Source organism: Zingiber officinale, chromosome 7B (assembly GCF_018446385.1).
Source record: "Zingiber officinale cultivar Zhangliang chromosome 7B, Zo_v1.1, whole genome shotgun sequence".
Taxonomy (NCBI): Eukaryota; Viridiplantae; Streptophyta; class Magnoliopsida; order Zingiberales; family Zingiberaceae; genus Zingiber; species Zingiber officinale.
The window spans coordinates 68,036,385-68,051,180 of NC_055999.1; the positions used below are offsets into that span (position 1 = coordinate 68,036,385).

Here is a 14,796-nt window from a genome sequence, read left to right on the forward strand (position 1 = left end):
TCATCATTATGATCGTCAAACTTTATAATGCATCATCATCAAATCTGTCAAACTTTATAATGCATCATCATCAAATCTAAACTCTGCCCATAGGAGACAATGGTCGGTTTACAAATAACGAGGGCACTTGTTGGACTCCCTCCATTGCTTTTCTTTGCTCAATCAAATGCCTAGCTTCTTCCTCAAAAAGTAGCTTCAGTGAATTAGAATGCAGCCTCTGTCTGCTCTTCTCCGGAACCAGTGCTGATGAAACATTAGCATTATGCAGTATCGCGATACCAATCGAAAACGCCTGAAGCGATGAGAAACTTGTGTGAAAATCAACTGAATACTGTCCTTCCCCTTCAGCCTTAATTGATATCGCAGGTACATTTTCTTTTCTTCCCTATTCAAAGATATGAATCAGATGCAATATAAGAGAGAACCAAAAAGGAGGGAAACAGAGCTTGTTTCAGGTTAAAGAAATAACTGCAAAAGACAAGAAAAACTAGTGTTCACTCAGAGTGTCGATATCAATATCCAACACATGATACAAAGGGCATTGATGAAGTCTTGAGCACCGGAGATTCACAGCATTATCCTCATCATCAAGTCATGTTTGTCCAACTATTTAGGCAAACAAGGTGTGAAAGATGCACTTAATGATTTCAATTTGAGAGATTGAAACTACCACACTAAACTAAACTTGTAGAGAGTGAGGACAACCCTGACTAGCTTAATACATGCACATACCTGCTCAAAGAGCAAAATAGGCTTCTGATTTTTCCGTGTAGAGTGATCTCCTGAATCGCCACAACTGCGATTGTTGAGCATGATAATTGGGCACGCCATGTCCCAGCCACCACAATCACAGCCTCCACCACACCTCCATCGATCTAGAAGTGAAGTAGGGCCACCTTCAACACCATTCGACGACCCATGAATTCCACTTGGAGTCACGACTCTCACAATTGCATCATTAAGGTTGCTCCTGCTACTCTTTGAAAGGTCAACTGTAGGATGTTTTGATAAACTTTGGTTTTCTTCTCTAAAGTCTTCATGATCTCTCCAACTTTTTCCTTTGGAAGGAGTTTTTATTTCTATAGTTGCAATTTCAAGTCGTGGATGCAAATTTTTTGGTAACCAAGGGTAGGAAGTTGAAGCACTCAAGTTGCAACTACAGAATTGATTTCGAACAGGACCTGAGTGCTCCACTGTGTGTTTTCTCTCAAGCGTTTTTTCTATGGAGTCCAAAGAGCATTTAGATCTTTCTTCAACAGCCAAGTCCTTTTTTTCTCGTGCAAGGTCATATAAAACACACTCTATAACTATCGAATTGTCCAAAAATCCATTTTCCACAACTTCTGGGCATAGATAACAAGAAATCTGCATCTGCCCAACTAATGGAAGCGACCGCGTATGCTCGCATTTAGCCCCTCGATCAGTGTTTATCGTACATTCAGGCCTATGGAAGGTATAAATCCAGTTAGATACACTATCTGTTTTCCATATCTTTGCAGCTAAAATATCCTCTGGATATTGAAGTGAAAACTTAAACAAGGCATCCCCTTTATCCACTTCGAATCGAAGAATGCCATGAAGATGAGTACGAGATATTGCAGCAGTTAAGGACCCTTCTTCCTTCAAACATGTATGGTGTTGCATCTTTTGTTCCATTATAGAAACTTCATTTATCGAAGATTTTTTTGGCATTGTATTTCCAATTCTCGTGAATGATGAATTTCGAGTGGATTTGGATTTCATGATCGGGTGGAGAATTTTCTTGAGAGGGCTAAACAAAGTTTTGGGACCATGACATTCAGCTGAATTATGTTCCATCTGTGAAACTGCATGAGACTCTTTTGTGCATTCTGAAAGGCACTTCGGACGACTTTTTAGTGAACTTTCTTCCTTGAGAGATCCTGGTTTTAGTAGCTTCCTAACTGCTTTTTTTCCGTGATAAATGTCCGTATCAACTGTCTGAATGCAGATTGCCGAAGAATCATCTACCATACTACACATTTGTGACATGGAATCTGAGCTTGAATCCTTGACACACAAAGACTTATCAGGAAGATCACGAAATGAAAGATCTAGAAACTCTGTGGAGCTTTTTGTGGATGGCTTAACCGTGTCATAAGTAGGTTTCAGGTTGGCACTTGATGAAACAAGAGGCGGAAACTTCTTCGACTGGTTCTCAGTACTAGCCCCATTCCTAGGCAGACGGTTGACAATTTTTGACATTAAAAAATTCTCATCTTTCTCCACTGTCCTTCCATCTCGAAGCTTTCTCATTCTCCTTATCTCTTCAGAGCTTTGATACATGGAAGCTCGTTTCACTAATTCAGTATCACAACTACCATGAGTTTGTGAGTGCATGCTTTTGTATTGGAGACATGATGAATAACTGCGGTTTAGTTCTCTAAGATCACAATCCAGAGTCTTCAAGTACCGAGATTTGTCAATAGGCTGTCCTTCCCTAACTGTATCTTGTATACTTCTTCTAACAATGGAGTTACTGACAGATTCCATGCTCATGCTTGCTTGAAAATGTTCAGAAACTACATCTTGACCGTAAATTTAATGAGATGCTGAAGCATAAGAGATGGGTCAGCTTACATAAGAAAAAACAAGAATTTCCAATATACCGAAATAAGTTGCTGACCAAGATTTGATACATCGACAAATCAAGACAATGCAAATTGCAAAGAGAAAAAAAAGAGAGATAAAACTCAATTCTCTTGAAGTTTAATAGGATGTTTGGGTCTCATATTTCTATAAAAGGCGAGGATTTTCTTCAAGAATTACAATGACACTCAATCTGCACTATTCTTGGATTGTTAATTATATTAAATACTTACATGAAATGGGAGCTTTGCCGTAACAATAAAGTTGCTGTCGTGTGACCTAAAGGTCACGGGTTCAAGTCTCAAAAATAACTTGCAATATAAGGTAAGGCTACGTACGATAGATCATTCCCCGAGATCCCGAATTGGCAAGGGCTTCATGCGCCGGCTGCCCTTTTTTTTATCAAATACTTACATGCCGAACTTTGGAAAACATAATAATATGGGTAAAATTTCCTGTTCGCCCTAATTCTTCCAAGCTTAGTATCGACAATGAAAAAGGCAAATCAAAGTAGAGGTTGATTCTCGAGCAAGGGCATTACACAACAATAGCCTATTGATAGACAATGTTAAGTACAATAGACCGTCTCTGGCAGCATTGTCAGGCATGTGAGCTCCGTCAACTTATACAGAGTCGTCGGTTTGGCAGCTTTTAGAAGAGCAAGAGAGGCAAAAGAACAACAAGCCCTAATCCACCATCATGCAGCCTTAACTTCCACCTTGAAAGAACTAAGTCTGGCTCAGGTGAATAACCTTGCCCCAAAGAAATCTCATCTACACAGGCCAAACTCAACAGCCTCCTACAAATCTCAATCTTTCAGAATAGAAGCAACATTGTGAAACTAACAAGTCGATAACACCAATGAGATTTCGAAATCAAACAAAACGAATTCCTATGAAATGATTTAAACAGTAGCACAAAATGATCACTTTCCATCGGCATTTATCAAAATTCAATCACCAAATCTCGATTCACTTCAAGAGCATATACATTGTTAGTGATCAAAAGGTACCTGCGACTCGCAGACGAGAGCGTAGAAAAGCACTTCGGAGACCACGAGCTTTGCAGCATCACAGGCTGCAATCTTTAGCTATTGCAGTAAAAAATAGGGTTCTTTTGCCTCTGGGATACCGCCTAGTGTTGATCTGCACAGCGCGAGAATCTTCTCATAATCATGCTTAACTCAGGTCATACGAGTTCTCTTGTTCTTCAGCGATCCCTCTCCTTAAAGTGCATTAGCATTTATCAGAAATCAATCACCAAATCTCGATTCACTTCAAGTACATATACATTGTTGGCGATCAAAAGGTACCTGAGACTCGCCGACGAGAGCGGAGAGAAGCACGGCGGCGACCACGAGCTTTACAGTAAAAAAATAGGGTTCTTGTCTTCTTGGCTTCTGGGTCTCTAGCTACCGCTTATTGTTGACCTGCACAGCGCAGAAGGAAAAATAAATATCAAAAAGGAGAATCATCTCATAATCATGCTTAACTCAGCTCATACAAGCTCTCTTGTTCTATCTTAATACTCGATCACTGTTCCCGAAGCTTGGCTTCTCCTCGATCAGTGACTGCTCTGCACAATGACTGCGTCCTGGCCAAAACCAGTATCGACATTTTCTCGAACACCATCCAGCCATTGCCACCATTCCCTTTACGACAGCGGTTCCTTGTCCCTTGTTCTTCTTGGAGCAGAGTGATGGAAATGCATGCATAGCTCGTCGGAGTCTCTCTGTGGTTGGACCGCTTGATCCTGCTTTGACTGCGCCTCTGTCATTTTTGGGTCTATTTATTTATTGTAAAGATGGAGATGCATGTGCAGCTTTGGTTGCGATAATTGGCATCTTCTAACTGCGAACACAGTTTTAAGCCTACACAAGTCACCATGAAATAATAGCATCAGAGTATTTATTTATTTATTTACTATCCAATCAATCCTAATATAATCATTCTAGACCCATAAAAACTTTCTATTAGCATGATCTCATAAAAATTTTTCAGCAGTTCGACCCTACAATACCAATTATTAAGATAAATCGAAAAATATAAATTCATCGTGACGGATAACTAGCGTCATAGTAAATAAATTATAGGATTAATTTATAATTGATTGTCAAATAAAATTTTTTTCTCCGAGAAGGTGATTTTAATCATGTTTGACTTTGGAGTTGTACTTTGAATTTACTCCTTAGGTGAATTATAATACCATCTTAAGCTGGCAGTAAGTTATTTTGTTTAGTGGTAAATGAATTAGATTCAAAAAGTTTTCAGCTAAATATTGAAGGTTTAAATATGTATAACACTGTCGTTTCCATGTTCTCTTTCAAAAGTTGTTACTTGGTGTAGTGACTAATAAGAGAATGAAATTTAAAAGTAGTCACATTCAATGTAATATGAAGATATCTCCCAGAGAGGACCTAAATTAGGTACTGAAGAGGCTTCATAAAGGTCCTCTTTTATTTATTTAAAGTAAAAAAGATGACTCATTCAAGTATCCCTCACAATACATTCATTCGTAGGTTATATGAAAAGATATAAATTATGGGGTCAGAGATTACGTTTTTTCCAAGTGCTTCTCATAGTCCCGTAGGGAATTGATCCCTTGCCCTCATTATAATAAACCTGTCACTATCTAACCAATTAGAAGTTTTCCATTAATCATCAGAGTAAATTGGGAAACGCTAATGAAGACTCATCCAGATGATTAGTATTCTTAGGCTCACATTTTACTGGAGGAAAAATCCTCTACAATGTACTACAACTGAGATTTAAACTTTAGATCTCTTGATTATTCATTGAAAAGCTTAACCATTGTACCATTGGTCCGGGGGCTCGATTTGATCCCTTTCATGAAAATAGGTGCATGTATAAAGTACTTTCCAAGATAAAACCCCAGAAAGAAAATCCAAGAGAAATATACATCATAAGTTAACCACTAGGTGTCAACCTCTACGCATGAGGTATCACCTACACACCACAACCCCTACATGAGGTTACCATAATACATCAGAAAGAGACATCCCCATCAACGTCCATACATGAGGTAACATCAAACCAACCTCTACATGAGGTATGCCACCCAAAATGAAACATCCTATAGTTTTTTTTTTCAGCACATAACACATATAGATTACCAATCTTAGAGAGAAAAACCCGCCCAAGGACCCTTAAAACCTTCATCTTTCAATTCAATAAACTACATAGCTCAAGTAAGACTACTAAGGTTTAGAAATGCAATAAGGAAATCCCATGCAACTCAAGACAGTAAATCAGCTTAAGTGTAACCAAGACACGTCCAATCATTGTAAATATAAAAATCTAAGGACATCTATTCCCTATAGTTATATGACACAAATGAGACACATAATAGGAATGAAATAAAGGACTCCAAGACATCTACTCCCTAACGCTAAATGACGTGAACTAGACTTAGAAATTAAACAAGAGCTGATGGGAGTGCACAGGCTGATATGAACTAGCTCATTCACCAAGCCCATCCGTCGTCTTGGTACCTGCAACATAGTAATTACTGAGTCCACAACCTCAGCAAGGTTTAAATATTCATATCAAGCACATATATATAAATTACTTCTTTAACATTTAGTTCATCATATCGTAACTACCATGAACTTAGGATCAGCCCTGGTTATCGTTAAGTCACATTTAATTCTTCCACCTTTACAAAATAACATCCAACCTTAGCCCTTATTATTACCTTAATTGTCCTTAATTCATTGGGTTATGAGCACCGGTATCCTCTAAGCCGGACTCTTCTTTTCCTCTAATTAGGTAAGAATCTTGATATCTTTTAAGCCAGACTTCCTTCCCATTTTCCTCTTCCTTTGGTGCATATGGTATCCTCTAAGGACTTTGCGATTTCTGGATAAGAGTCTCTGTGTCCTCTAAGTCTGGCTCTTCCTCTTGATCTCGGCCTCCAATATCCTCTAAGTCGGACTCCCCATTGGGTGTGGTTTAATACCTCATTTAGCATTAAGTACGATCGTACCACTAACTTTTACATTATCCGAAATTCCCTTAATTCAATCAATGCCAATTAAGTGGTCTCCCAACTCTTCCTTCTTTAATTGCAAGACCATACCAACAATTTCTACTTATATTAATTCAGAAATTAAACGATAACCGGAACTGATTTTAACCCGTGTATAATAGTAGTTCAAATAGAACTCGAACAAGCTTTTTTAACCGTACATAAAAATAAGTTCAACCAGTCCATAAATAGTATTTGACTAGAATTTAAACGGTGTAAGATAGTAGGTAAAATTAAAGCATAAATCGTGGTTCTTAACAGTAAATTAAAACAGTTTCTTGACCTGTCAACCTAGTAATTATAACAGAACCAAATCATGGGTTTTAACTGTAATTAAAACAGAGTTTTATACAACCCATAAATAGTATTCAAAATAGGATTTAAACTGTGCAACACATTTGTTAAACCAACACCTAAACCGTGATTCATGATCGTGATTAGCACCTATTTTAACTAGTCAAACCAGTAGCTAGGTCGGAATTTAATCAAAGTCTCTTAGCGCGCTATCTAACTTAAGAACAGAAATATCAAGACAGAATTTATTATCAGATTTAAGTAAGAACCTTAGACACACTGTCTAAGTTAAGGGCAGAGTGTTTAATACAAAATTTACCACCAAACTTAAGCACGGATCCTTTGGTATACTACCTATCTCATGTGCAGGAATTTTTTTCTAAAATAGAATTCAACATCAGAATATAACAAGAACTCTTCACATGCGATATAAATTCTGGAAGAGTTCTGGAATTAAGAACTCTTCATACCAGAATTCATACCAGAATTCTGGAATTAAACATCAGAATTCTGGAAGAGTTCTGGAACTAAAATAGAATTCAACATCAGAATTCTGGAATTAAGAACTCTTCATACCAGAATTCATTAACAAATTGAAGTGAAAAAATCCCTTAGTACACTACATAACTTGAGAGCAAGAAATTTAAATCAAAATTTAATATTAGCAACACTAATCATTTGGCTAGATTAACCGAAAGAGAACCTCTAACCGAATTTTCTATCAAACCCAAATCTATGCATAGCTTAACCTACCTCAAGATCAGTAAGACATTTTTAGATCATCACAATAATTGAAAATGATTCCCATCATCCAACAACCTCGCTTTTAATCATTGAACCCTAGGAAAATTGCTATATATCGCGTCGTAGATGAAGTTTAAATCCTTGCCGTAGTGTAGAAGAGCATCGTGAATGATTGGAATATCTTTCCTTCTAAGGTCGAAGCCTCCTTGCCTCTTCTTTCTTGCCATCGAAACCCTATCCTTCTCCCTTTCTTTTCCGCAGCCGCCACTTCCTTTTCCTCCTCTCCTATTTGTTGAATTTTGTTTTAAATTCAAAAGTATTTTTAGTCCCACATTGCTAAGTGGAGAAGCTTGGAAGGGCTTATATAGGAAGCCCTTCCATCCTTGCTTAGCAATGATAAGAGGACCTACACGCATGCGCGGGCGAGGGGTTCGAGCCGGAAATCCATAAACCGGACGTCACGTGCGCGATTAACGCGCGCAAGGGGGGTGTAAATCCCCAGCCCGCGGGCCTTGCGCTCACGGGCGGCCCGGTCTGTTTTTGCTGGTTTCCAGTTCTGGTTCGATCTGAACCAAAACCAAACCAGAGTTTGGTTCCGCGTGTGAGGAAGGGACGCGGACTTCGGATTTTGGTCCGAGTGCGGCGCTCGTTTTGGAGTGCACCTACGAGCGACGCGAGCGGTTGTCGGATCTTGGGAGGATTTTGCCGGAGAGCCTCTGCACCGTGGGCGGCAATCAATTTTCTAAAGACAGTCAGCACGTCCGACGCTTCGACCGGAGATACACAATTTCTTAACCCTTACTGTTATTAACGTTTATTGCATGCTCGTCATTTATTGGTGCAATTATAGACTACTGCATTAGTGTAATTAGTTCTATTACAATTACTACAATTTTAGAGAATTGAGTGTAGCATCAATAAACATGATGAACGATAGGGTAACGGGGTCTGATGAGGCTAGCGCCCGACCCGAAAGATTTTTCGGGCAAAACTTCAGACGTTGGCAACAACGAATGAAATTTTGGCTTACTACGCTAGGGCTATTCTCCGTTATAGAAACCGACCCTCCTTCACCCAATGAAGAGGAACCTGCCCGTAGTGCTGCCTTAGAGAGGTTTAAGCAAAGGGATTATCTCTGCCATGGGAGAATCCTGTCTGCCCTCTCAGACGCACTATTTGATGTATACTGCTCAACCTCTTCAGCTAAAGAGCTGTGGAAATCTTTGGATAACAAATATAACTCCGAAGATTCTGGTTTAGAAAAGTATACTGTGGCAAAATTCCTGAACTTCAAAATGGTTGAAGGTAAATCTGTAGTTGAGCAGACACATGAATTCCAAGTTCAAATTCATGGTCTTGCTGAAGGAGATATGCCATTACCTGAAAAATTTCAGGTCTTGTCTATCATCGAAAAATTGCCTCCGAGTTGGGAAGATTTTGGCATGACTCTTAAACATCGGAGAGGTAAAATCTCTCTAGAAGATTTGATGATTGCCTTAAATATCGAAGAAGAACATTGGAAGCAACATAAAAATAATGATACAAGAATGCCTATGGATTTTATTCCAAAGACGAATGTAGTAGTCTCATCTGATAAGAAGAAATTCAAAAATCAGAAAATGAAGAACAAGATGAAACCCAACCCAAAGGTTCAAAAGAAAACTGGAAATAAACCTAAGTCTTGCTGGGTATGTGGACAGGTTGGACATTATGCCAAATTCTACCCTAAGCGAAAGGACAAGAACCAAAGCAATACGTCCAACACCAAGGCACAAGTAAATGTCATGACTGCTAGTGACGACACCAGCGATAGGTTTGTTACCTTCAAACCCGAACTAAACTTGATCTATCAACCCAATGAATGGTTAATTGATACAGGTGCTAATGTACACTGTTGTGCTGATCGATCTGCCTTCCTTACTTATCAGGTAATTAAAGGCACTTCCGTGACCATGGGGAATCATTCTGCAGCAAGGGTGTTTGGGATAGGACAAGTTGACCTGAGGTTCACCTCTGGAAAAGTCCTGTCACTGCATGAGGTGCATCATGTTCCAGCGGTCCGTCGGAATTTGATTAGCGGATTAAAGTTAGTTCGTGCTGGTTATGAGTTGAACTTCAAATGTAATAAAGTTGTAATATTACATTTAGGAACCTTTATTGGAAAAGGTTACCTTAATGAAGGTTTATTTAAACTCAATGTAGAAAATGCTACTTTAAATAAAACTTCTAATATTGGTTGTTCATATAACATTGAGTCTTATGATATATGGCATGACAGATTAGGACATGTCAATTTTAATACCGTAAAAAGGATGATGAATCTTGACATGATCCCTAAGCATGCTATAAATGATAAGAAAAAATGTGAAATTTGTGTGCAATATAAACAACCCCGTAAACCCTTCAAATCAGTTGATAGAAATTCTGATATTTTAGAATTGATTCATACTGACTGTTGTGAGTTTAACGGAGTAATAACGAGAGACCATAAAAGGTATTTCATTACCTTCATTGATGACCACTCTCGTTATTGTTATGTTTATTTGCTAAAAACCAAGGATGAAGCTTTAGATAAATTTATGATTTTTAAATCTGAAGCTGAGAATCAAACCGATAAAACTATTAAGAGGTTAAGGTCTGATAGGGGTGGAGAATTTACCTCGAACTTGTTTCAAAAATTTTATCAAGATACAGGTATAATCCATGAGGTAACTGCTCCATATAGTCCTCAATCCAACGGTATAGCAGAACGAAAAAATCGAACTCTTGAAGATATGATTAATTCCATGTTAGGCAGTTCTGGGTTACCCAACTTTATGTGGGGGGAGGCTCTACACACTGCATGCCATGTGCTAAATAGAGTCCCAATGAAGTCAAGGGATAAAACCCCATATGAGCTTTGGAAAGGCCGAAGGACAAGTTTGAAATACCTTAAAGTGTGGGGGTGCCTGGCAAAGGTACTAGTACCTGAACACAGAAGGAAAAAACTTGGTCCAAAGACCGTAGATGGTATCTTCTTAGGTTATGCTCAAAATAGTGTTGCATATAGGTTCCTGATTATTAAATCATAAATTCCTGGAATAGATGCAAATACTATTGTAGAACTTCGCAATGCTACATTTTTTGAGGATATATTTCCTATGAAGAAGAGAACACCTCAATCTAATATTTCTACTAGAAATGAGCCTTCTTCCGTGGAGGCCCCATTATCCGTAGTGGGTACACCTTCCTCAAGTCACTCTAGACTAGATGAATCTAGTAAGTATACAGAACCGAGAAGGAGCAAGAGACAACATGTGTCTACGGATTTAGGCCAAGACTTTATCACCTATAATATAGAAAGTGACCCTATGACATATAGAGATGCTATGGCTTCTCCTGAAGCTAAGCACTGGAAAGAGGCCAATAAAAGTGAAATGGACTCTATTATCTCTAATGTCACTTGGGAGTTGGTAGATTTACCTCCTGGGTGTACCACTATAGGATGTAAATGGGTGTTTAAGAGAAAACTAAAGCCTGATGGGTCAGTAGATAAATTCAAAGCCCGCCTAGTTGCTAAGGGATTTAAACAAAAAGAAGGGATTGACTATTTTGACACTTATTCTCCTGTTACCAGAATTACTACAATCCAAGTGTTAATCGCATTAGCATCCATATATCATCTTGAGGTCCATCAAATGGATGTCAAAACGACATTCCTAAATGGAGATTTAGAAGAAAAGATATATATGGATCGGCATGAGGGATATGTAGTCTCTGGAAATGAGAATAAAGTCTGTAGGTTAGTCAAATCTCTTTATGGTTTGAAGCAAGCCCCAAAGCAGTGGTACGAAAAATTTGATAGAGCTATGCTATCGTTTGGCTTTGAAGTAAATGACTCTGATAAATGTGTATATGCTAAAATGAAAGGTGATAATTGTATTATCCTATGTTTATATGTAGATGATATTCTACTATTTGGAACTAACCTTTCTATTATTAATGAGACTAAGGCCCTCTTAAGTGGTAAGTTTGATATGAAGGATATGGGTTGTGCTGATATGATTTTAGGGCTGAAGTTGACTCATTCAACTGATGGAATAATAATTTCTCAGTCACTCTATGTTGAGAGAGTATTAGAGAAATATGGTTATAGCCAAGTTAAATCTGTTGTCACACCGTATGACCCTTCAAAAACTCTCCACAAGAATAATAGTGGTGTGGCAGTGTCTCAATTAAGATACTCACAAATAATAGGTAGTCTAATGTATTTAGCTAATTGTGTTGGAGTGTATACTAAAAGCCTAAGCTTTTGTAAACATTTTTTTTGAATAAAGAATCACATTTGGTCAAATTATCTACATTTGTTTGTAGTTGTTCATTTAATTTATATTGTAGATAACATAGTGTGTGGTGTCACATACAGAAGATGATGTTATCAGTACCTTATAAATTATAAATAGTAGCTCACGACCAGAATGGAAAGGAACAAACCATTGGAAGGTCGTAGTGTAATTAGGTATTAGTTTATCTTGACTATATAATTACACTAGTACACTCAGAGTGTATTGAGTAGGATCATTTGAGGTCGTTTCTTTTATACTGACTTTATAAAGGAACAAAGACCTCGGTTATTATGGAAGTGTGTGCTCTTAATCCTAATATAATAACAAACACATATATTTGATATTTATTTCTTTAATTTATCAATGGGTGAGATTTAGTTTGATGAATCAATAAGCCCGATAAGTTGGGAAATGATATCACTTATAGTGTGTGTTGTTGATTATAGAAGGAAACTGTATCCTAGAGATACTAGGTTGATAATGTCCCCAAGAGGAGCTCATAAGGATTGTCATGTTAAACCCTGCAGGTGGACTTAGTCCGACATGACAATAAGGTTGAGTGGTACTACTCTTGGACTTAGATATTAATTAAATGAGTTATCAGTAACTCACTTAATTAGTGGACATTCGATATCTTAAACACAGGGAGACTAACACACTCATAATAAGAAGGAGCCCAAAAATGTAATTTGGGAATGGTGCGGTAGTTCAATGATAGTTCTCTAGTGGAATGAATTATCATTGATAAAATTAAGTTGTGTGTTCGGGGCGAACACGGGATGCTTAATTTTATCGGGAGACCAAAACCAATTCCTCCTCTCGGTCCCTATCGTAGCCTCTTATTTGTAGAGTTCTATACCCACCTATACCCACCTTCTATACCCACCCAATAGGGGCCGACCAAGCTAGCTTGGGAACAAGCTAGGGCCGGCCTAGGTATGAATTTGGGTGGTCGGCCCTAGCTTGAACCCAAGCTAGTGGGGGCCGGCCAAATTAAATTAAAAAGGAATTTTTATTTTTATTTTTATTATGTGGAAGAAATAATTTACTAAAGAGAATTTAAATTAAAATATCTTTCTTATAAAAGATCTACAAAAGATTAAAGAAAGAGATTAGATCTCTTTCCTTATTTGTAGATTGGTGAGATATTTTATTTTCTCTTTAAAATTATTCACATGTTGATAAAATTAAAATTATAGAAATTTCCTTTTGTCAACCATGAAGAGATTTTTAAAGAGAAATTTTATTTTTTAAAATTTCCGGAAACAAATTAGGAAGTTTTAATTGTTGATTGAAACTTGTCCAATTTGTTCTTCATTGATGTGGTCGGCCATTGGTTTTAATTTGGGAAATTTTATTTTATTTTTCTCAATTAAATCATGTCAAGGAAATTAAGGAAATTTTATTGTAATTAAATTTCCTAATTTACCTAGGCCAAGGAATATAAAAGAAGGGGTAGGGGTGCCTTCATGAGACACATCATCTATTATTTCTCTCCCTCTTTTGTTCCTTGGTGTGGCCGGCCATCCTCTCCCTCTCTTCCTCTTGTGGTGGCCGAACCCTTCTCTTCCATTGGAGCTCTTGTGGTGGTCGGATACTACTCGGAGAAGAAGAAGAAGAAGGAGAGAAAGCTAGCATCTCTTGGAGCTTGGTTAGTGTTTTGATTTTCTTCCTTGGTGAAGCTTCCTCTTTGTTGGCCAAACCTAGCTAGGAGGAGAAGAAGGTGATTGGTGGTTTCTCGTCTCGGAAGATCGTTTCCCACACAACGTCCGAGGTTAGAAGAGGAATACGGTATAAGATCAAGAGGTTTTTCTACAAGGTATAACTAGTAATTTTTCTTTCCGCATCATGCTAGTTATTTATGGAAATAATACCAAATACAAGAGGCTTACGTTCTAGAATTTCGAATATGTTTTTCGATATTGTGTTCTTTTGCTTTTTCTTTTCCTTGTGATTTGATTGTTCTCTTTGGTTAACCTAGAGTTATTTTAGGAAATTAAATATTAGCTTTCTATAAAAGGTTTTGTCTAGTCGGTGGTGGTTGCTCCCATATCCAAGAAGGTCATGTGCCTCGCCACGTCAGTATTGGGAACCAATTATGGAAATTAATATTTAATGGAATTAATAACTTAAGGAGACTTGGGTCGAACGTGTTAAGTTCCGCAGGAGATTCAAGTCAAAACCTAAAAGAACAAATAGATTAAGTTTTGGATCAAACGTGTTAAGTTCCGCAGGCGATCCAAAATTTAATTTAAAAGAACACATGGTAGCTAGGAAAAGGTTCAGACCTTTGTACAAATTTTTGTACAGTGGAACCTATAGGTTTTCCGAGTAGCAACCAACAATTGGTATCAGAGCTAGGGTTTTGCCTCTGTGTATTTGGTATTTAGTTTAATTATGCACATATCATACATAATTTAGGCAGGTTAATAGTAGGATGTGCTAACTTTGTGGATGCAGGATCCAACTATTATGGCTTTTAGTTATTATGTGTGTGATTGGACCCTTGGACATGTCAAGGGCATTTATATGTGTGTGCATGATTGTATTAAAATACAGCAGGAGCTGTATTTAGTTTTATTAGGATTTTATTTTTGATCTAGATACATGTACATTCCTTTTATGGAATATAGGATCAAAAATGTAAAATTGTATTTATGTCGCGGATCGATTATTGCAAAGCGTGGAACCTTCTAGGAACCAGAGGCGCAGCGGAACTAGGAGCAAGATGGATGCGACAGCGGTGGCGGTAGCCAAATATGGCAGCAGCTTGGGATGA

The 14,796-nt window shown here is 37.8% G+C and overlaps 1 protein-coding gene across 3 annotated transcripts; it reads right to left on the reverse strand.

Moving 5' to 3' along the window:
* Positions 1–4,449, reverse strand: LOC122005934. 3 transcript variants are annotated; one of them, XM_042561187.1, is made up of 5 exons: positions 4,111–4,448; positions 3,920–4,036; positions 3,620–3,831; positions 733–2,570; positions 1–385 (listed from the first exon to the last, which is right to left on the reverse strand). In XM_042561187.1, the coding sequence occupies exons 4-5, from the start codon at positions 2,515–2,517 to the stop codon at positions 77–79; spliced, it is 2,094 nt and encodes a 697-aa protein (XP_042417121.1). In that variant the 5' UTR covers positions 2,518–2,570; positions 3,620–3,831; positions 3,920–4,036; positions 4,111–4,448; the 3' UTR covers positions 1–76. The 3 variants fall into 3 exon arrangements, with proteins under 3 accessions (XP_042417121.1, XP_042417122.1, XP_042417123.1); XM_042561189.1 differs by lacking the exon at positions 1–385 and adding an exon at positions 395–606 and having other exon boundaries at positions 4,111–4,449; XM_042561188.1 differs by lacking the exon at positions 4,111–4,448 and having other exon boundaries at positions 3,920–4,095.
* Between the last annotated feature and the right edge of the window lie 10,347 nt (positions 4,450–14,796).

Excerpts from the sequence above, each read along its gene's own strand:
- LOC122005934 (XM_042561187.1), bottom strand. The coding sequence starts at position 2,517 with ATGAGCATGGAATCTGTCAGTAACTCCATTGTTAGAAGAAGTATACAA. Across the intron at positions 386-732 it reads CTATTTTGCTCTTTGAGCAG|GGAAGAAAAGAAAATGTACC; the intron begins GTATGTGCATGT and ends ATCTTTGAATAG.